Source organism: Podarcis tiliguerta (genome assembly GCF_965153285.1).
Source record: "Podarcis tiliguerta genome assembly, chromosome: 3".
Classification (NCBI taxonomy): domain Eukaryota; kingdom Metazoa; phylum Chordata; class Lepidosauria; order Squamata; family Lacertidae; genus Podarcis; species Podarcis tiliguerta.
This window is the reverse complement of record NC_139536.1, coordinates 31,232,434-31,253,285: the sequence shown is the minus strand read 5'-3', so window position 1 is coordinate 31,253,285 and position 20,852 is coordinate 31,232,434. Positions and strand designations below refer to the sequence as shown.

The following is a 20,852-nucleotide window of genomic DNA, read 5'->3' as shown; positions in this document are numbered from 1 at the left end:
AGATATTCAAGCAAAAGGAACAAATTCCTTTGCTTAAAGAAGGAAAGAGTGATGTGACAGTTTGACTTGCACCGGGGAAATTAAGTATAAACAGGTAAAATAATGATCTTAAAACATACAGCTCCGTTCCAGCTAGGAGGCATGTTTGCATGCAAAAAGATTCAGCATGTGCATCTCTGGCAGAAGCTGTGTTCACACTCCAGTTTACTCTGCATTCAGTTTCCCCCCACTGGTTTGGGAATTGGTGTATGTATGTTAGCCCCAATCCACGTCTATCCTGTATCTATCCCAGTGGCGTAGCGTGGGTTGTCAGCACCCGGGGCAAGGCAAGTAATTTGCACCCCCTAACCCCTGGATTTGCACCCCCTAACCCCTGGATTTGCGCCCCCTAAACCTACCCCCCAGATGTTGCGCCCGGTGCGGCCGGCCCCCCCTGCACCCCCCCTGCTACGCCACTGATCTACCCTGTTCTTTCTTATGAAATACAGTCATACCTCGGATTACAGACACTTTTTTCTGGTTACGGACCTGAGGTATGACTGTTGCTCATGTGCAGAATTGCTAAATTGCGCTTTGCACATGCGCAGAAGCACTGAATCGCAACCCGTGCATGTGCAGACGCGGCGCTGTGGGTTGCGAATGTGCCTCCTGCACAGATCACGTTCACAACCTGAGCGTCCACTGTCCGTTTATACCTTTCCCTTCAAACCAGTTTGGATCTGAACTGTAGAAAAGAATGACCTAGCTGCATTTTAAGCCACTAAGGGGTGCACAACCTAAGTGAGGGTGGGTGGTACCAATGGCCTGTGAGGAGGCACACTAACGCAGTAGTAGAGCACAAGCCTTGCATGATGAAGGCGCCAAGTTCAATCCCTGACATCTGCAGTTAGAAATGACTCTTGGGTACCACGTGCTGAGAAAGAGACTCTGCAGACCCACTGCAAGTCAGAGAGAGAATATTGAGCTGGGTTAATCATCGGAGCTGGTCTAAGGTATGTTCTAAATCCAGGAAGGGGGGGCTGTGGCTCTCCAGCTGCTGTTTCACAGCCATCCTTCCTGATCATTGGCTATGACGGCTGGGTCTAATGGAAACTGGAGTACAATAGCATCTGGTGGTTCCCCATCCTTGTTCTAAACAGATGCTGCATGTGCAGGCCTCCCCTGTCTCTAGCTGCTGGTGTGCTGTGGTCTAAACCACTGAGCCTCTTGGGCTTGTCGATTGGAAGGTCGGCGGTTCGAATCCCTGTAATGGGGTGAGCTCCCGTTGCTGTCCCAACTCCTGCCAACCTAGCAGTTCAAAAGCATGCCAGTGCAAGTAGATAAATAGGCACCGCTGTGTCGGGAAGGTAAACAGCATTTCCATGTACTCTGGTTTCTGTCACGGTGTTCCGTTGTGCCAGAAGCAGTTTAGTCATGCTGGCCACATGACCTGGAAAGCTGTCTGTGGACAAACGTTGGCTCCCTCGGCCTGAAAGAGAGATGAGCACTGCAACCCCATATTTGCCTTTGACTGGACTTATCCATCCAGGGGTCCTTTAATTTTACCTTTACCTATGTGTATGCATTGCTGTCAGAAAATTAGTTATAGGGGCTTATCAGCAGTGGTGAAATTTGGGCTCTATGCAATGCAATGCTAAAATTTGGTGTCCCTCGCCTCTCGCACTCTGTTCTGCAGAATTGTTTTGGCACCCCCTGCAAGGCAGTGCCCAGTGTAACTGCACGGTTGGCACCACTCTAAAGCCACCTCTGCTGACCAGTTATTTGGTAGGGATTGAATCTGGTTCCTGCCCCTTCTGCCACTCCTATATATATAGTGCAACAGCTATAAGATTAAAAAATAAGAGACTGGAACCACTTGAAAGAAACCCACATCACAACCCCCCTGAGAAAACATCAAACCACCAAAGACCAAAGACCATCAGAAAGGTCACAGCTAAATTTATTATTCATAAAGGGAACAAATGTAAAAATAAAGTAAGAATCAGCATGGATTTCCAATTCCCATTTAAGCATACGGTATATTTCTGGAATTGGAATAAAATCCAAGATGGATTTGGGTGGTTCCTGCTTAGGCAAAATAATTCAAATAATTTAAAGAAAATAAAGCTAATTTGTAATAAGATTGGAGGGATTTCTTGGGTAGGCTGAGGGTGGGATAGGATTGCAGACCCCAAATGGACATAAATAATTAGTGCATTATGGTTATTGTACAGATGCATTTTTCTTGTTTTCTGTAAATCACTTCGGCCACATATGTAGTTGTGGAAAATGTGGCATACTGTATAAATAAACTGGACTCAGCATTATTCCTTCTGCTCTTCTGGTTTTGAATGAAGACTTTTCCATTGATGAAGGTATAGAACCAGTTGGCATCTGTCTGTCTTGGGAGACAATGGGGAGTGTGTGCCTTTGGGGGCGAAGTCAATCTGTTGGGAGGTTGCAGTGCCTGCTGTGGCTGTAGAGACTGATGCGGGAGAGACATGTTTTGTTGCAGCTGGGGCAGATGAAGGCATCTGGTTGTGCTGCTGCAGATGCACCACAGCCTTTCTTCGCTCTGCCCTCCTCCCCAAACTCCACTTACATGTCTTAATTGTGGGAGCTCTAAGGGGGAAAAAATCTAATTCTGTTATTTTCCTTTGGCAACTCTGGAGCCTTATTCAAATGGCTAACAGCGTGAGGAAAGATTCAGCCATCATTAATTTAACTTGATTGGACACTCAAATTCAGGCTGATAATTCCCCCCACCCAAGAACTACAGGCAAAATCCAATATGCATTAGGCTAAACTATTCTGTAGAATTTTGGTTCGTTCTGTGTTTCAGTCAAGCTGTCGAGACACTGAATTAATACAGTTGGGCTTTGTTCTTAAAAAACAAAACCCACAGCAACCCCAAAACAATAGCGTTTACATACAAATTATACATCCCCGTACCAGTTTGTACTATGCATCACACTCTTTGCCAACATTGTTAAAAGCAATAAAAGCAGCCAACACATAAGCATAATTAAAAGGATGCATTCTTGGAAGATGCAAGCCAGCCCTTAAGAGTTCGCAATTTCCATAGCAACTGTCCCCTGATTAATCCTGCTTGCTAGAACATACAAAATCACATGATACAAAAAAAGCACCCAATTCTTCTGAAGGCAGGCAAATTCTGTACTCCTGTGCTGTCCTGGTTCATTCAGGAGGTAAGCTCTCTCAAGCCCCACACTGCAAGGAAATTCCACAGGTGTGTGTGTATGTGTGTGTGTGTGGGGGGGGTGATGGCTATGTTCCAACTCCACTGTCAAGAGCCAGCATGCCTCTCTCTGCATAGTAGTTGCTGGGAATCACATGTGGGAGAGAGCGCTATTGCACTCAAGTCCCAGTTGCAAGTTTCCCCTAAGCATCTAATCCAGGATTCTAGCCTAGTTGGGCCTTTGGCCTGATGCGGCAGTGCTCTTCCTATGTAGATCCATCTCATGCCTTTTAGGAAATCAATTGAAAGTAAGTAAGGGCTCAGTTGGGACACAGGTGTCGCTGTGGGTTAAACCACAGAGGCTAGGACTTGCCAATCAGAAGGTTGGCAGTTTGAATCCCCGCGACGGGGTGAGCTCCCGTTGTTCAGTCCCTGCTCCTGCCAACCTAGCAGTTCGAAAGCACGTCAAAGTGCAAGTAGATAAATAGGAACCGCTCCGGCGGGAAGGTAAACGGCATTTCCGTGCGCTGCTCTGGTTCGCCAGAAGTGGCTTAGTTATGCTGGCCACATGACCCGGAAAAACTGTCTGCGGGCAAATGCCGGCTCCCTTGGCCAGTAAAGTGAGATGAGCGCCGCAACCCCAGAGTCATTCGTGACTGGACCTAATGGTCAGGGGTCCCTTTACCTTTAAGGGCTCAGTAATTGTGAGAGTAAAGGCTCAGTCACACTTCCGTTTGCCCCACCACTTTCCATTGGGAAAACCAGCGTTAAATTGGAACAAATGGCAATTGGGTTTCCTGCAGATTGCTGGGCTCCCCCCGCCCCAATTTAGCACTAAAGAGGGGGTTTTCCGTGGGAAAGCGGAAGAGCAAAGGCAGAACGGCTCAGTCCCATGCCTCAAAAGCACAGGACAAGTGGAAATTGGCACAGTGGAAGGTGCGGGTGAGCCCTAAAGCTCTTTTATCAGATATAGCCTTTGGGAATGACACAATGTGTTTAATGGTACTTTTTAAAAAAGCCAGTTTTTAATATTTGAAGATCATGATGCAAAAAGCACCAATGTTGAAACCTTGACATTCGAATATTAAAAATAATACTGTACAAGGGAATTGTACCACTGGCTGTAGGAGAGGGGTCGAAAGGAGTAGAGGTAGGGACCAATGGATTGAGGCCAGCTCATTGGCAGAAGACAAGATTACCTAGTTCCTAAAGCAGTGGCAGCACTTATATTGTGGAATTCCCTCGCTGGAGAAAATCACGAAGCCTGCATGACTGCAACTCTGTATTTAAAAAAAATTTACATGAAACATCTGGGAACTGGGGCTGCTTCCCGTTCTAATACAATATAAACTAATGGTCATTTATGAGTTTGTGTTGTGTTTTTAATGACTTTTTAATGATGTTTTTTGTAAGCCTTTTTGAGCTCAAAAAGCAGCCTATAAAATTTAAATGTAGATAAAACCCTTTTGAAAGTCTCCAAGATATCGCCAGACTCATTTTTTCTTCTTCTACTGTAGAGTTGTTCTAACAATTAAAAAAGCTGAACCTAAATATTCCACTCTTTACAGCACTGTTAGCCAATGTAATTAAGAGATCACCATATTGCCCTGTCTTTGCCAGTGCCTGACATTGTCCTTCACGAGAAATTGTGCCGTTAAGTGTGGTGGCACTGGGGTTATGGAACTCTCTACCTAACAAAATCAAGACAGTATAATAAATAATGAGCTCCAGGCACCAATCTAAGAATTAAGTGTTTGAGCGAGGCAGCCTTCTTATTAAAATGATTTGTTGTTTTCATAAGCTTCTTGTCAGATGACCCATTTTTGAATTCTCTTTCTTTAATGCATTCTGCTTTGATTTTATTTGTTATATCATTTTGGTTTTAATTGAGATTCTGCACATAGATATATTTCAATATGAATTTGTGCTATAGAAATGTATAAATAATAATAATAATAAAAGTGGGGACTAAACATATGAGAAAACTATCAAATGCAAGAAGGTAGCTCTACAGAAAAACATTGAGTACAATTTAAAAATAAACCAAACCAGCTAGAACTTCTACATTTTAGTGTTCATCTTTGCACGGTTGCTGAATACAGAGGAGCACCAGTGACCACCCTTGTCTTCTGCTGATTGCACTCCAGCCAGGCCCCAAACATCCATTCAGAGAATCTAGGTATATGTTCATATTCGTTGACAAATGGTTATCCTCAAAACACATTGGAAAGACTTAGACATCAGCCTTCCCAGCTTTTCCACGAGCAATTGTCATGTCAGTCAGACAGAGAAGGTTGTTGTTTTTTTCAAGGGAAAACTACACCCACATATTCTGCCGCTGTTTCAAGTATCTTCTCTCCACAGTTATCTTTACATCAGAAAACCTGGAATGCCCAACACTATGCATTGTGGCTTTGTTAAGCAGCGTAGACCTGCCCAGTTACATTTTGTGAGCCTCCTGCTTACTGTGCTGACAGTGCTTTTAGCCTTTAACCTACTCCCTCTCATGCTCTAATGCAACCTGCCTTTGGGCTGTGGCCACATGAATTGGCAAGTGCATCCAAGGCAGGGGTTGCCAACAGGCAGCCTCAAAGCAGCACCCAGCATGCCAAGAGAATGTGGCCAGCTTCTGCAAGTTCTGCCTTTGCAGTAGATGCCTGGGTTTGATGTCACCCACAGACAAGTACAGCAGTAGCCAAGGTGGTGGTGGGGGAGGAGATGGGCTGAAGAGGAAGTCAAGGTATCTCCATCCTTACTGAAGCTGATTATATCAGCAATGACTCCCTACATCCCCTCTTTTCTAAGGCATCCCCCTTTCTCTTTCCTTCTCTCCCCCCTATGTCTAATTTTGTGCTGTTGCCCAACCTATTGTTAATTGCATTAAAACTGTATGGAAATCAACATTCATTTTTTTCTTTTAATGAAGCAGTGCTTCATATATCCCAAACAATAACTGGTTGTGATACATTAATTCATTGTAGGGGATCATGTTGAAAAAGAGAACAATAACAGTGACAATAACCCACTGCACTTCAGAACACACCGTAGAGGCTGGATTCTTCTGCTAACTTGGAATTCAGATTCCTGCTTCAGCAGTGCAGGGCTGCCCTCTAGGAATATAAAATATTTTCCCATCCATAGTAAACATGCTGGTTGATGGCTTTTGATAGCCCATTCTGTCTACAGTAGCCCCAACCAACCATTGTTTGCAAGTTGTCCTATATCCCTTCTTAGGGATCAACCTAAGTAGAGCGGTACCTCGGAAGTCGAACGGAATCCGTTCCGGAAGTCTGTTCGACTTTCCGAACGTTCGGAAACCAAGGCGTGGCTTCCAATTGGCTGCAGGAAGCTCCTGCAGCCAGTCGGAAGCCCTGGAAGCCCCATCGGATGTTCAGCTTCCAAAGAACGTTCACAAACCGCAATACTCACTTCCAGGTTTGCAGGGTTCAGGAGCCAAAACGGACAAGTACCAAGGCGTTTGACAACCAAGGTATGAGTGTATGGGAAACCAGCCTAAATTACCCAGGCTTAACTTAAGGTGGAGTAAAGCACACCAGATCCAAACTCCATTCAGGAGTGGGGCTGCTGCCAGATGAGCTGCCCTAAACTTGGCAGAGGGAAACCAAGCCTTGGGGGAAAAAGAGTATTGCCCAGTGTCTAATGAATCCCAGCTGGCAAACTCTTCCCTGTGAAACAGATACTTGGCAAAGTTTACATATACTCTGCAAGGTTTACATTTTAATTCTAGATGTTGCTTTAAAAGCTGGCTAAAAATATTTTAAATAAATATAAATGATATATTCTAAGCCTTTTGAAACAGATTACCTTCAGTAATTATTTGTAATGGCACTGGTGCTGATGATCTTACCTACTGGACCTGAAAGGGAGCAGCAGAGGTTGCCTTGAAAATGTGACCTGGGTGCACACTCTAATGAAATGTGTTGTGCATGCCTATGAATGCAACCCTAACATAAGATGCGTATGACATCCTTTAAAATGCTTTCACTATCCTTTGGTTCATAATCGGGGACCAAGTAATAACTGCATTTCGGGGCAGGAGGCAGTTTCCCCTTTGACTGGCTATTGACATCACACACACACACACACACACACACACACACACACACATTCTCCTCCCAGCATTCTGTGGCTTAGATTTACTTGCTTGAATCAGTCAGAGAAACTGGTCTGTTTTGTACCTGTTCCCATCTGAAGGCAGATCTGTTTAGGGAAGCTTTTAACGTCTGATGTTTTATTGTATTTTTAATATTTTGTTGGAAGCTGCCCAGAGTGGCTGGGGAAACCCAGCCAGATGGGCGGGGTATGGATAATAATAATAATAATAATAATGGCGGCTGACTAGAATTTAGATTGTGGGGAACCTTTGGTCCTCCAGATGTTGCTGAACTACAATTAGAAGTATAGAATCATAGAATTGTAGAGTTGGAAGAGAACCTGAGTGCTGTCTAGTCCAACCTCCTGCAATTCAGGAATCATGGCCACAGCCATCCCTGGATGGGCTTGAATCACCAACCTTCTGGTTAATAGCCAGATGCACTGATCCATTGCACCACAGTAGGTCTTGTTGGCTGGCTTGTGGGCGAACCAGAAGTGTCATTGCTGAGCGGTCAAAGAACCCCCACAGAACTCTGGCTACATTTCCCCTTAGAGCCATTAGTGATTTCCAGTTGCTGAAAGCAAAAAGTATGTTTCCCCACCAGCAGGAAAGTTAACACCATATAAATGAACATCCTTTCATTTAATCATTTTCATAATGGAAAAACACGTAGGAAAAAACATGGAGCCATTTAACAAATCACATGCTTTTCTTGTCCTTCCTCCAAAATCTCAGGTGGCACTCATGGTTTGCACACACATACACTGCCCTTGCCTCTATCTTGTGCTCACAACAACCCTGTGACAAAGACTGGACTGCAGAAAGTTTAACTGGCCCAAATTCACCCAATGGCCTTCATGGCTAAGCAAGGATTTGAACCCAGGTCTCCCCAGTGCAACCAATCTACGCCTTATGAGCCTGAACCTGAGATCAGGGGTTTTGATCAGCCCTGGCTAGAGGTGACAGAGGGCAAACAATGCCCAAGAAGCTCTAAACAGTGATGGCATTGGTTCACAGATTTAAGGACAGTAAATTTAACTTCCTTTTGAGAGCCAGCATGGTGTAGTGGTTAAGAGTGATAGACTCGTAATCTGGGAAACCGGGTTCGCGTCTCCGCTCCTCCACATGCAGCTGCTGGGTGACCTTGGGCCAGTCACACTTCTCTCAGCCCCACTCACCTCACAGAGCATTTGTTGTGGGGGAGGAAGGGAAAGGAGAATGTTAGCCGCTTTGAGACTCCTTTGGGTAGTGATAAAGCGGAATATAAAATCCAAACTCTTCTTCTTCCTTTTCTCATCTTGGAATGTTGAGGTGCAGGGTTGATTCCTTTCTCCCAATGAATGCTTAGAATATATGTAAGACTATCTGTGTGCACCCTGGGAGTGTTGAGCACATAAGCTAGGAAACAGACAGAAGCCACAGCTCTACTGCACACGGGCTACAGAATGCAATCTGTTGTATATACACGTTTCCAGAGTACAGTAACATTTAGTGGCAGTGTCTTCTCAGGGAGCTGGTAGGGGGAGACTCGCTCTTTCTCCACTTACTATACAACAAGGCTGAAAGACTCGTTATTAGAATATCTGAGAAACTGTGCTTCCCACTCCCACCCCAGAACAAAGCACCCTCATAAAACCAAGGAGTGATGATGGATCTTGGCAAGAGCCAGCTTCTCCCGTCCTGGCTGACAACAGATCCAAACTTGTTTTCAGCATTCAGCAGGCAGAAGATGGCAGGATGCATAAACAGCTGAGCCTGAATCACCTTAACAATGACATAGAACGTACAAAAGCAGCAAGCAAAATCTCAGGATGGCTGAGGAAAACTGATTGTCAACGAGCACCATTAAAAACTACATACACACACACTCAAGAGAGCAAGAAAGGCCTCAGCTTGAACCCTCCTGCACCCGAGAAATAGTCAAGGGGTGTCTCTTGGGAAACAGGTTGTCCCATCCAACTTTTGCTTTTACATCTATAAATGTATCTATAAATATTTCATTTGCTTCTTTGATATTCACACCAGAGCCGTTTCCTCAGCAAGTCACAAAGGAGGCAAAATGCTTCCAAGTGTTCCCCACCTGCAGATGGAGAGAATGGTAACATCTCTAGCTGGCAGGTCCCTTTCCTTTGATGTTTTGCTCCATTGCCATCCTCCTCGGTGACATCTCAGCCTAGCCAATGGCTCCCCTCCCGCTTTTGGAATGGCTTGCCTGTCACGCCGGAGCATTGGCTGTGCTAGTCCGAAAATCCACAGGGCAGCGCCTTCACAGTGGAGTTGGCTGTCAAAGTGATCAGTGAAGGTCACTCTCTGCCGCTCTGCACCTCCGCTCCGCTGGACAGAGGAAAAAGAAGGACAAAAACGAAGTTATCTTTGTGCTTCGTTGGTGCCAAACTGCATCACAAGTGCTGAGGGATCCTATGTTCGTTGTACCCTGTGAGAGGCAGAAGAAGAAGGTTCCCACAGGTTATTTTGTAGTTGAAACTCAAGTGAAAGCCATCATGCAAAATAATACCAGTAATACTCTTGTGGTCCCTTTGAGCCATAAGACTCCAAGGGACCAGCCCCCTGTGGGATTGCATGGAGCTGGTGTGAAGGTATAAATCAAACAGAGGAAGCAGAAGGCATCTTCAGAGGGATCATTGTGCAAGACGGTGTGCATTGCGTAGTTCTGTGACTGCAATGAGTGCACAAATTTTTTGCTTTTATCTGCATGGTTTTGTTTCTTTACAAAGTTTTGTATTAAGACTAAACAGATAAAATTCACATAAGGCTAAATGAGCAAAACATGACTACTACTACTACTATTTCCAGCATAATTCTTTCATGCGCAAGTAGTTACTGGGTCACTTAGGAATACATTCCAAGTCAGCCAAATGTTACATGATAAGAGTATTTCAGTGCACTTCTAACGATTTCCTAACAAAACAAAAACTAGTCTGCAACAAGAACATTTGAAACCTGAGAAAATCTTTGGTCGTATAACACTTGAACATATTAGAATAGCTTTTACATTATCCCACAAAAATGTAAGCATTACTACCAGGGAGTAAAATATAACCAAGTGAAGGAAAGCAAAATTACTTCACAGGGTCAGAAATTTGAGCATGTAGAACATGCACACCCCAGTTATAAATTGGGAAGAGGAGCCCATCTTAGACTCTAGATTTCTGATGGATTTTACCTTAGAAAGCACATTACTAAGTTATTAGTGTACAGTAAAAATAAGAAAAAGAGGTGTGTGGGAGAAACATACCTTGTGAAACTTTTGTTGTTCATTTAGAGAACGTGAAAGAAACATAAAAAGAGAGAAAAGGAAAGACGTAACTATCAGGAATATTCAAAGCACATCAATAATAGAAAAACACAAGCAAGTAAAGTGATAAGCAATTAAACAGAAATTTACTACTATTAGGAATGGGCTTGCAAAACTAATAGAGGATTTTCCCCCAGCTCCATAAATTGCAAGAACTTACATTTGGTTTTTATGAATGAAGTAACCACGACAAAATTATAAATTTAAAAGCTTGTGCCTACTTCAAGCTAAGACAATAAGACTTGGTGCATGGAGCACAACTTACTTAGCAGCACAACTACGTCATGCATGCATTTTAGTTAAGAGAAGTGGACATAAAACAGAAGGTACAGGAGAGCACTACACAAAGTTCACTTTTAAGACCTTGAGCCTATGCACACTTGATTGGAAGAAAGGGCAAAGTGACACACATTAGGGCAAAGAAACACAACCTCACATGTACAGTGATGGTATCTGAGCAGGCAGCAGGGCCACCATCTGGGGTGGCTATGAGGCGCCCCAGAATTTTTTCAAGAAATGTTGGAGGTATGGTCGTGTTGACTTGCCCTGCCTGCTAGTACCGAAACTGCAAACTTCAGTGTGATTCTTCTTCCCATTCGTAAACAGAGAACAATGACAGCAACACCACTTGGGGGAAAGGGCAAATAACTGAGAAGTGGAGGGCTGTATGTCACAGTATCCAACACAGTTTGAGTTGAAATCACAGAAAGCCTTGGGAAAAGAGGGCGTCTTAAATGGCAGGTGTCTCATCAAGCTGAACTTTAAGCCCCAATGCAGAGCTGCCTGTCCCCAGCTCTTAAATATGCACATTCTCTTAACATTAGGTCTACCTCTCAGACAGAAAGTGAAAACAAATGCATGTGGTTGGAAATTCACACAATGCATCATTTCTGGGTCTGTGCCTCTTCAGAAAGTTGGTGTGAGGTAGGTAGCAAGTTTCAATGCTCCTTCATTTCAAAAACTTCCTGGCAGTAGAAAGCTGGAATGTGCAAAAAAAGTAAGGTCATCTTTCTTGCTAGCTTTCCAGGAGCAGATGAAAAATTAAAAAGTCATTGAAACATGATATTCTCCTTCTGAAATGGTAGTGTAACAGGAAGACTTCATTGTGTGGTGCTTCCACACATGGACATCAGCACGTAGATCCACATTGTGTGACCTCTCGTAGTGGATGTCATTGAAGGCATTTTCCGTGGCAGATCCTAAACTGCGGAATTCCCTTCCTGACGGAGCATCTGCTGCCTTCACTGTATAGCTTTCATCATATCTCTTTATTCTGCCCCTTGACACCTGAAATACACATTTTTAGGACCCACTTTGTTTTCTCTGATTATAAATTACTTTAACAAGAGTTGAATATTGTATTTTTATATTGCTGTACTCCACCATGGAGACCTTATTGTATAAAGTGAGTAAGAAGTCCTTTATTCTTATTTTTTCATTATTGTTAATAGAAACAATGAATGCTTGAATGCACAGAGGAATGGCAAAGCCCTTCATTTGCATGCCCTCTAGAGGCCTTCCACCTCCTGTCCAATGAAATGATCAAAATACTTAGAAAGAAGGCAGAAACTGGGTTCACTAATAGGCCAAATTTGTTTTCTGATCTGTTTCTTTCCAGCTGATATATACGAGTGATACAAAATGAACATTTTTCTTAAAAAGAGAAAAAGAAAGATCCAAGAGCTGCTTGCATACAGAAGGCTTAGTCAGGCACAGTTTTAGACAGATAATTGGTTCTATTAATTCATTGTGTGTCTCTTATCAAAAGTTGCTGTCCACCCACCTTCACACATGAAAGGGTGGCAGACCTGTGTTGCCGTGGCTCTCTGGAAGAACAAACGTGGGCATGGGCTTTTTGAAGCTCCGTACAGTCATAAAAATATAGCAGCCCTGTAACAGCTGTCAGGTTCAGAGACCTACGATTACTCTAGGGCTGAAAAGTGGACTGCAAGATGGCAAATTAACCTCTAATTACTACTCCCTAATGCAGATGTAGCCATCACGGTTCCTAACAAATCCTTTAAATCAGGAGTCTGCCACCCGTTAGCACCTAGCTGACACTCTAAATCAGTGTTTCCCAAAACTGGATCTCCAGCTATTTCTGGACTACAATCCCCATCATCCCTGACTGCTGGTCTTGCCAACTAGGGATGACGGGAGCTGTAGTCCAAAAACACCTGGAGACCCAAGTTTGGGAAACCCTGCTCTAAATAGTGGGGAACTCCAAACATGAACTCTTCCCACTCAAAAATTCTGGCCCCACTTTGAGGTGGGTATGTCCCTCTCAAAAACAGTTCTGTGAAGCCTGATGACTAGGAGAGCAGAGTAGGTCAAACCATGCGCCTTTTATCAAGGAGAAGGAAGAGTGGATGGGGCAAGGATGCAAACCCTATATTTAGCCCTTGCAATCAGATCCCACCAACAGGACAAACCACAAGATAATAGCCTTAGCTTATTGTTGCCAGATGGCAAAGCGGTGAACTTCCTCAAGCGGATGCCCATAAAAAGAATGAAAAAAGAGGCTATTGCAACTGTACTTACTGGCAAGAATGACCATGTCCATTCCCCAAAATATACTCATGATCCAGCCAACCATCACAATCGCTGTGAGGATCTGAATCAGAGCTGCAGCAATGTTCAACCAGAACACACAGCAGATGTGCCTGTCGGGGAGGTCGGTCCGAGCTCCACACAACACCGTGAAGGCAGACACAAACGTCCCTGTGGAAAGAAAGAGCATCAGTGAGGATGTGGAAGGAAGCAGGTGAGGGTCACATGCATGCCAAACAAAACGAGAACATATCAAACCATCTTCATTTCATTTCATTCCTTAATAATAATAATAATAATAATAATAATAATAATAATAAAATTTATTTATACCCCGCCCTCCCCGGCCAAAGCTGGGCTCAGGGCGGCTAACAACAATCAAAATAATCCAACATTCTAAAAACCTTTCATTATAAAAATTAATTAAAATCAAATTGATGGCAACCATTAAGCAAGATTCTGTGCAGGTTGCCAGAGGAGGGGGTCAGGCTGCGCCCTGACCAAAGGCCTGGTGGAACAGCTCTGTCTTACAGGCCCTGCGGAAAGATGTCAGGTCCCGCAGGGCCCTAGTCTCTTGTGACAGAGCGTTCCACCAGATTGGAGCCACAGCTGAGAAAGCCCTGGCTCTAGTTGAGGCCAGCCTAACCTCTCTGAGGCCTGGGACCTTCAGGATGTTTATATTTGCAGACCGTAGGTTTCTCTGTGGGGCATACCAGGAGAGGCGGTCCCGCAGGTACGAGGGTCCTAGGCTGTATAGGGCTTTAAAGGTTAAAACCAGCACCTTAAACCTGATCCTGTACTCCACCGGGAGCCAGTGCAGCTGGTATAGTACTGGATGAATGTGATCTCGCAGCAAAGACCCCAAAAGGAGTCTCGCCACGGCATTCTGCACCCGCTGGAGTTTCTGGGTCAGTCTCAAGGGCAGCCCCACGTAGAGCGAGTTACAATAATCCAGTCTGGAGGTGACCGTTGCGTGGATCACAGTGGCTAGGTCAGGGCGAGAGAGATAAGGAGCCAACTGCTTATTTCATTTCATTCCTTTATAGAAGTGTTAACACACCGTTAGTTTGTGTTTTTTAAAAAACACAACCACCACCACCGCAGTTTACAAAAGCGGTAAATAAAATCATACCATAAAAACTATATAGAATTGTAGAGTTGGAAGGGATCCCCAAGGGTTATTTAATCCAAACCTCTGAAATGCAGGAATCTTAACCAGATCATTACATGACAGGTGGCCATCTAGCCTCTGCTTATAAACCTCCAAGGAAGGAGAGTCCGCAACCTCCTGAGGGAGTCCATTCCGCTGTCAGACAGCTCTTGCTGTCAGAAAGTTCTTCCTGATGTTTAGTTGGAATCTCCTTTCTTGTAACTTGAAGCCATTGTTTTGGGTCCCACCCTCCAGAGCAGGAGAAAGCAAGCTTGCTCCATCTTCCATGTGACAGCCCTTTAGACATTTGAAGATGGCTATCCTATCCCCTATCCCCACGGGACGCGGGTGGCGCTGTGGGTTAAAGCCTCAGCGCCTAGGGCTTGCCGATCAAAAGGTCGGCGGTTCGAATCCCCGCGGCGGGGTGCGCTCCCATTGTTCAGTCCCAGCGCCTGCCAACCTAGCAGTTCAAAAGCACTCTCAGGTGCAAGTAGATAAATAGGGACCGCTTACTAGTGGGAAGGTAAACGGCGTTTCCGTGTGCGGCTCTGGCTGGCCAGAGCAGCGATGTCACGCTGGCCACGTGACCCGGAAGTGTCTTCGGACAGCGCTGGCCCCCGGCCTCTTTGAGTGAGATGGGCGCACAACCCTAGAGTCTGTCAAGACTGGCCCGTACGGGCAGGGGTACCTTTACCTTTACCTTTTATCCTATCCCCTCTTTTCCAGGCTAAACATAACTAACTCCCTTAAACGTTCCACATAAGGCTTGGTTTCCAGGCCCCTGATCAGCTTGGCTATCCTCCTCTACCAGGGAAGGCTGGCGGGTACAGGGAATGGAAAACTCTTTTGCAGGTAAAACTGAATCCCCAAATGTGTTTGATCATGTTAATAAAACACAGAGCTCTGTAGCTGCGTTATATGAAGAACTCTTTGTCACTTGGTCACAATCAATTTTAATTTTACAGGTAGGTAGCCGTGTTGGTCTGCCGTAGTCGAAACAAAATAAAAAAAATCCTTCCAGTAGCACCTTAGAGACCAACTAATTTTGTTATTGGTATGAGCTTTCGTGTGCATGCACACTTATCTGAAGAAGTATCTGAAGAAGTGTGCATGCACACGAAAGCTCATACCAATAACAAACTTAGTTGGTCTCTAAGGTGCTACTGGAAGGAATTTTTTTATTTTGTTCCTTCATAAAGGTTAATACTCTGCCCGCAGAAGATACATTTTATAGGAACATGTTTTTGATAGGGTGCATTTGATACAAGTGGTACAAAACATACAATAGTTTTTTTAAAAAAAAAAACCTGAAGGAATTGTTGTGAGCACTTTAAACTTCTGGGGAAAGAAAATGGAAAAGCAGGATCAATGGACTGGAAGGGACACCCCTGCCTCCATAAATTTCAGCCATGGCAAACCCACCAAATCTGCAGTCTACTCATAACATGAATTTCTAAGCATCCAAGGAACATACACAACATTAGGGTGAAGACATGGACTAATGTAGCACCTTAGGTTCTTTATTGCTGCTATGATTTTCGGTTATTGTTTTAATTCAACTGTCCTGGAAAAACAGTATCAGAGGAGGCTTAAATCTTCTAGTGCTCATTTCCTAATATAGCAGAGAGGCAGGTGGGTGATCAGGCAGAGGTGAAAGCAGTGTTGGATGTGAAGCTTCAAGCACTTTAATTTTGGGGGAGGTGGATGCTCGTCTCCCAGGCCTCTTGGGAAAGACAACCTACTTAAGAACTCCCACCAGTGAGAGGGGGAAAATTGTGCCATCGCTGCCCATTTAAAAAATCTCAAACCTTTTGCAAACTCAAATTAAGTTGCTTTCTTCTATTGTATAATATCTCAAGACACTCCCCCCCCCTCTTTTCCTGCTGTTGCCTTTATTTCCAACTCCCACTTTCTCCAAACTCTCCTCAAGCTAGTTTAGAAGCACTGCAGAGAAAAAGAGTGGGTGGGAGCCGCTGAGGTCGAAGAAAGCAACTCTATATTGAAGCTGGAAGGTGGTAGTGGGAAGAAAAGATGGGGAGACTCTTCTTTTAATGAGACAATATCCTTGAGGGCTTCATTTTCACAAGACTGAACAGCTGTAGAAGCCCAAGGGTGAGATGATGCATTTTATAAGCAGTGCCTGCTTGTAGGTGGGGGGTGGGGTGGGGGGGAGGAAGAAATTCAATTCACTTAATATTTAAATATGAATTTACTTAATTTGCACTTTCCGAAACAATAAGCAAATCAAGACACAGCCGTTCTTTGAATTCCACCCATCTCCCAATTTTGCGGTGCAGTTCTCCAGACACATAATGTGTACAAAAAATTGTACATACTAGGGTAAAGTGTACATAAAAATGCGTGTTTTACCAGAATATGAATGTGTTAGTTGCCAAAATCGCTTTGCAAAATTAGGCAAAATTGCACACAAACATGTATATAAGGGGAAATGTGCACTAAAATGCAGGTGAATTTTCATGAGAAAAACAACAACAAAAAGCAGAATTTTTAAAGGCAGAATCAGGAATTCAAGACGACCAAGCTGCTTTAAACTGTGCCCCTAAATGACCATGTGTGCAGCCTGGTAGTTTATAAGTGTGTGGTGTCATATTGTGTTTTTACTACTTTTTGTTGGGAGCCGCCCAGAGTGGCTGGAGCAACCCACTCAGATGGGCAGCATGTAAATTAACAACAACAACAACAATACTTGAAGTGCAGTGATCAGTGAGTGAAGTCAGAGCTGGGCTTAGTAAGTGAATTGTTTGGACATCAGGCAATAGGAAACACAGGGGTCCTAAAGAGGTACCCCCCCCTTTGCACTTTAGTGCACTTTCCCTGCTTTCATTTTATTTTCAAGTCCTTGAAATCTCCATAGCTTGCTCCTTTTCCTCTATCAACAAGGATGCATCTTTCCTGTGGTGGGCTCATCTGTGACCAGGTAGTTCATAGAAGTTGTTTTTTTGCACAATACTACACAGTAAGTATGGGTGGGTTAAAGAACCCCACCACCACCACCACCGAAAGGCATATGTGAAAACTTAGGCTTAGCTATGTGTCTCTTGTTGTGGATAAACCAGAAGGGTTGCTGAATAAGTTTTATATTGCAGAAGGCATGGTTCATAGTTTTTCTCATGCCCCCCACAGCAGTCATTGTGTGACTGATGCCCACAGCACTCAATCAAAATTTGAGATATACTGTACCTACTGGCCCCAAAATATTGTTGATCCCTGTATAGAAATTCAGTCTTTAAAAATGTGTCCCATTATTACCAACCTCATAAACAAACATCTGTTTATACCTTGGAGTGGGGGAAGGGGGAAAAAGTCATGGGGAAGTTTAAAAAGATTCATGTTCTTGTTTGGTTCCAGTTAGGCAACATACTACTTCACAAATTGAGAGGTTATACCTTTGGAAAAAGAGGTAAATGAGATGCAAAATGCAACACCTAATTGCTAACGTAGTGGTAGGTGTTACTGAATGACTCAGCCACTGGCAGTGAGCCAACTATCTGGTTCTTTGACCCAGTGCTGCAGTTTCTACTTGATACCATGTTTGGTTATATTGCCGTTCTAAATGTTCGTGTTCTTACTTCCCCACACGGTCACAGCAGGCTAGAATGACAAGCGCCGGTGCAGATTCTTCTGAAAGGCTTCACTCATATAAATAAATGTTCGGTCCCCTCACCTCCACAAATCACAGAGAAGGAAAAGTGATCTTCCACGAGTGTCGCCCTTACACAGCTCATGTAAGCAGACTTCCTCCCAAGAGGAGTTATTTTCTTGGGTATGCTGGCTCCAGCTCTAATGAACTTTTCAGACACCAGCACTTCAAATGTTATTCTTAGCTATACTAACGTTAGCTGATCCAGAGCCAAACAGGGCATTCTGTCATTCCCACATAACGCTGGAGAGTAGACCTGCAAATGTTTTAGCACTAAAAAAAAAATAGCTTCATAAGCATACACACACACACTTGTGTGGTACAGATGAACCACACTTAGCCTCTGAAGAAGTAATCTTTCAAAAGGTTGGACTCGCCCATGTTTACTGTGTAATATTGTGCAAAAAAAAATAACTTCTAGGAACTACCTGATCACAGATGAGCCCACTCCAGGAAAGATTCTTTCAACTGTCAGCTGTGATGATATGGTAAGGACCCCTTAAGATGACCTGTTTATTGAACATTCATCCCTATTTGCTTGTGAAAGCTTGTGCAGAGATTATATACAATGCCGATTCTCTGAGCACCTGTTCCTATTTGTTTGCAGGGAGGTTATACAACAGGGAGCATTCATCCAGATTTGTGTACATGGTGGTTGTTTGGCTTTCCATCAACTGATTGTTTCCCCATCATATCCAGAATTCTGTTCCCGGAGTGGCTAACCTAATATAACCTAAGAGCTGGACATGACTGCAACCCCTCAGCAAGTGGTACTCAGAGGCACACTAGTCAGAGCAGCCATATTGCCTTCCGTAGATATAGTACATACTGTCTCTGATACTGGAGGCAACATGGCTGTCATGACTAGCAGTCATTGGTAGCCTTATTTCCTATCAATTTGGCTAATCCTCTACATCTTGTGGTAGCAAGATGTATGTGCTGTGTGAAGCCACACTTACTTTTGTCTGTCCTAAATTGCCTCAGTATTATTATTGTTTTTATTAACTTACCATATAGGAACATTCCCTATATTTGCTGTTTCCTGGCCACTTATGGCTGAAAAAGGATGTCCTAATAACTATCACTGCACTGACAGTCAGATCTCTCAGGTATTATCTACAGTGGTACCTCCAGTTACGAACTTAATTCGTTCTGGAGGTCTGTTCTTAACCAGAAACTGTTCTTAACCTGAGGTGCACTTTCGCTAATGGGGCCTCCCGCTGCTGCCACATCACCGCCGCACGACTTCCACTCACACCCCAGGGCAAAGTTTGCTTCCAGGAGACCTACTTCCGGGTTAGCGGAGTTCGTTACCCAAAGCATTTGTAAGGAGAGTGGTACGTAACCCAAGGTTCTACTGTAGTGTGAGGCATTGACAGAGACACTCCAAAACTGACCGTGCTCTTGACTGAAAGTAGTCTAAAGTAAAGGTAAAGGTACCCCTGCCCGTACGGGCCAGTCTTGCCAGACTCTAGGGTTGTGCGCTCATCTCACTCTATAGGCCAGGAGCCAGCGCTGTCCGCAGACACTTCTGGGTCACGTGGCCAGCGTGACAAGCTGCATCTGGCGAGCCAGCGCAGCACACGGAACGCCGTTTACCTTCCCGCTAGTAAGCGGTCCCTATTTATCTACTTGCACCCGGAGGTGCTTTCGAACTGCTAGGTTGGCAGGCGCTGGGACCGAACGACGGGAGCGCACCCCACCGCGGGGATTCGAACCGCCGACCATGTGATCGGCAAGTCCTAGGCACTGAGGTTTTACCCACAGCGCCACCCGCGTCCCGCAAGCGCCACCCGCGCCCCGCAAGCGCTGCCCGCATCCCGCAAGCGCCACCCGCTTCCCGCAAAAGTAGTCTATCTGGTGGGTATTTGCAACAGTTAACTCCTCTTGATTGGTCCAAGGTTTGTACTCCAAACTATCACTCAAGGGCTTGACTGGAGTTTGCTCTTTTCAGGGATTGCTATCGAATCACTTAGGAGGCCTTCATAAATGGCATAGGGATGTGCATAAGGAAAGCACATCACAAACTGAGTTAAAACATTAATAGCTCAGTCAGCAGAGCATTGGACTCTTAATTTCAGGGCCGTGGGTTCAAGCCCCACATTGGGCAAAAGATTCCTGTATTGCAGGGGGTTGGAATAATGACCACTGTGGTCCCCTCCAACTCTATGATTCTATGATTCTATGATCTCTAAGAGTCAGTGCCATAAGAAATGCAGATAAAAAGAAATTATTAAGTGAAGTGGAAAGTGGGGAGGAACCCAAGAAGAAAAAAGTACCTGAAAAGATGTGATGGATTCCAGGTGTTGATACTAAAACCTCTTTCCGGGGGTTTGTTTGATATAAATCTAGGTGTCTTTCTTAAAACAAAATCAGTCAAAAGTAAACAGCACAGTGGGGTTTTTTTGGAATGGAGCCGTACCCTGTGCCTCATTGTCTCCTCACACACAAGCAGCCTTGAGCACTTTTTAAAATAAATATGTAATATAAAGGTGAAAGAGAAATGCTAGAAAGAATTAAAATAAATAATCCAAAGTTTGAATGAAGATTTCAGAATTTATGCTTCTGCTGGCTTCATCCCTATGTCCCTTCAAAAAGCAAATATTGATATTGAGTTATTTTGAATTCCCTATTAATATAAGCTGTACAGCAAAATGTCAGAACTGAACATACTGAATACAGGCATCCCCCCCCCCCACTTACGTGCGATTGACTTGCACAATGATCATGTATATGGCACCGGGGAATGAATGAATGAATGAATGAATGAATAGATCCAAACCAGGAAGTAGCAGGAGAGTGCTGGAGAGTCCTTGTGGCTCACGAGGAGACCCTCCACAGAGCCCAAAGAGGATTTCAGTGAGAGCGGAGGAATCCTCA

At 44.3% G+C, this 20,852-nt stretch overlaps 1 protein-coding gene across 4 annotated transcripts in view; it reads right to left on the bottom strand.

The window, feature by feature from the left end:
- Positions 1-1,921: 1,921 nt before the first annotated feature.
- The window catches only part of STUM (stum, mechanosensory transduction mediator homolog), a 45,343-nt gene continuing 26,412 nt past the window's right edge, over positions 1,922-20,852 (bottom strand). The window contains exons 2-3 of one of the 4 annotated variants that reach the window (XM_083434600.1): positions 13,144-13,332; positions 1,922-9,729 (exon numbers count right to left, since the gene is read on the bottom strand). In XM_083434600.1, the coding sequence (XP_083290726.1) occupies positions 9,695-9,729; positions 13,144-13,332 (224 nt within the window). In that variant the 3' untranslated portion in view covers positions 1,922-9,694. Of the gene's footprint in view, positions 9,730-10,480; positions 10,561-11,534; positions 11,591-13,143; positions 13,333-20,852 lie in introns of those variants that run through there. The other 3 variants (XM_083434599.1, XM_083434598.1, XM_083434601.1) reach the window with 3 other exon arrangements.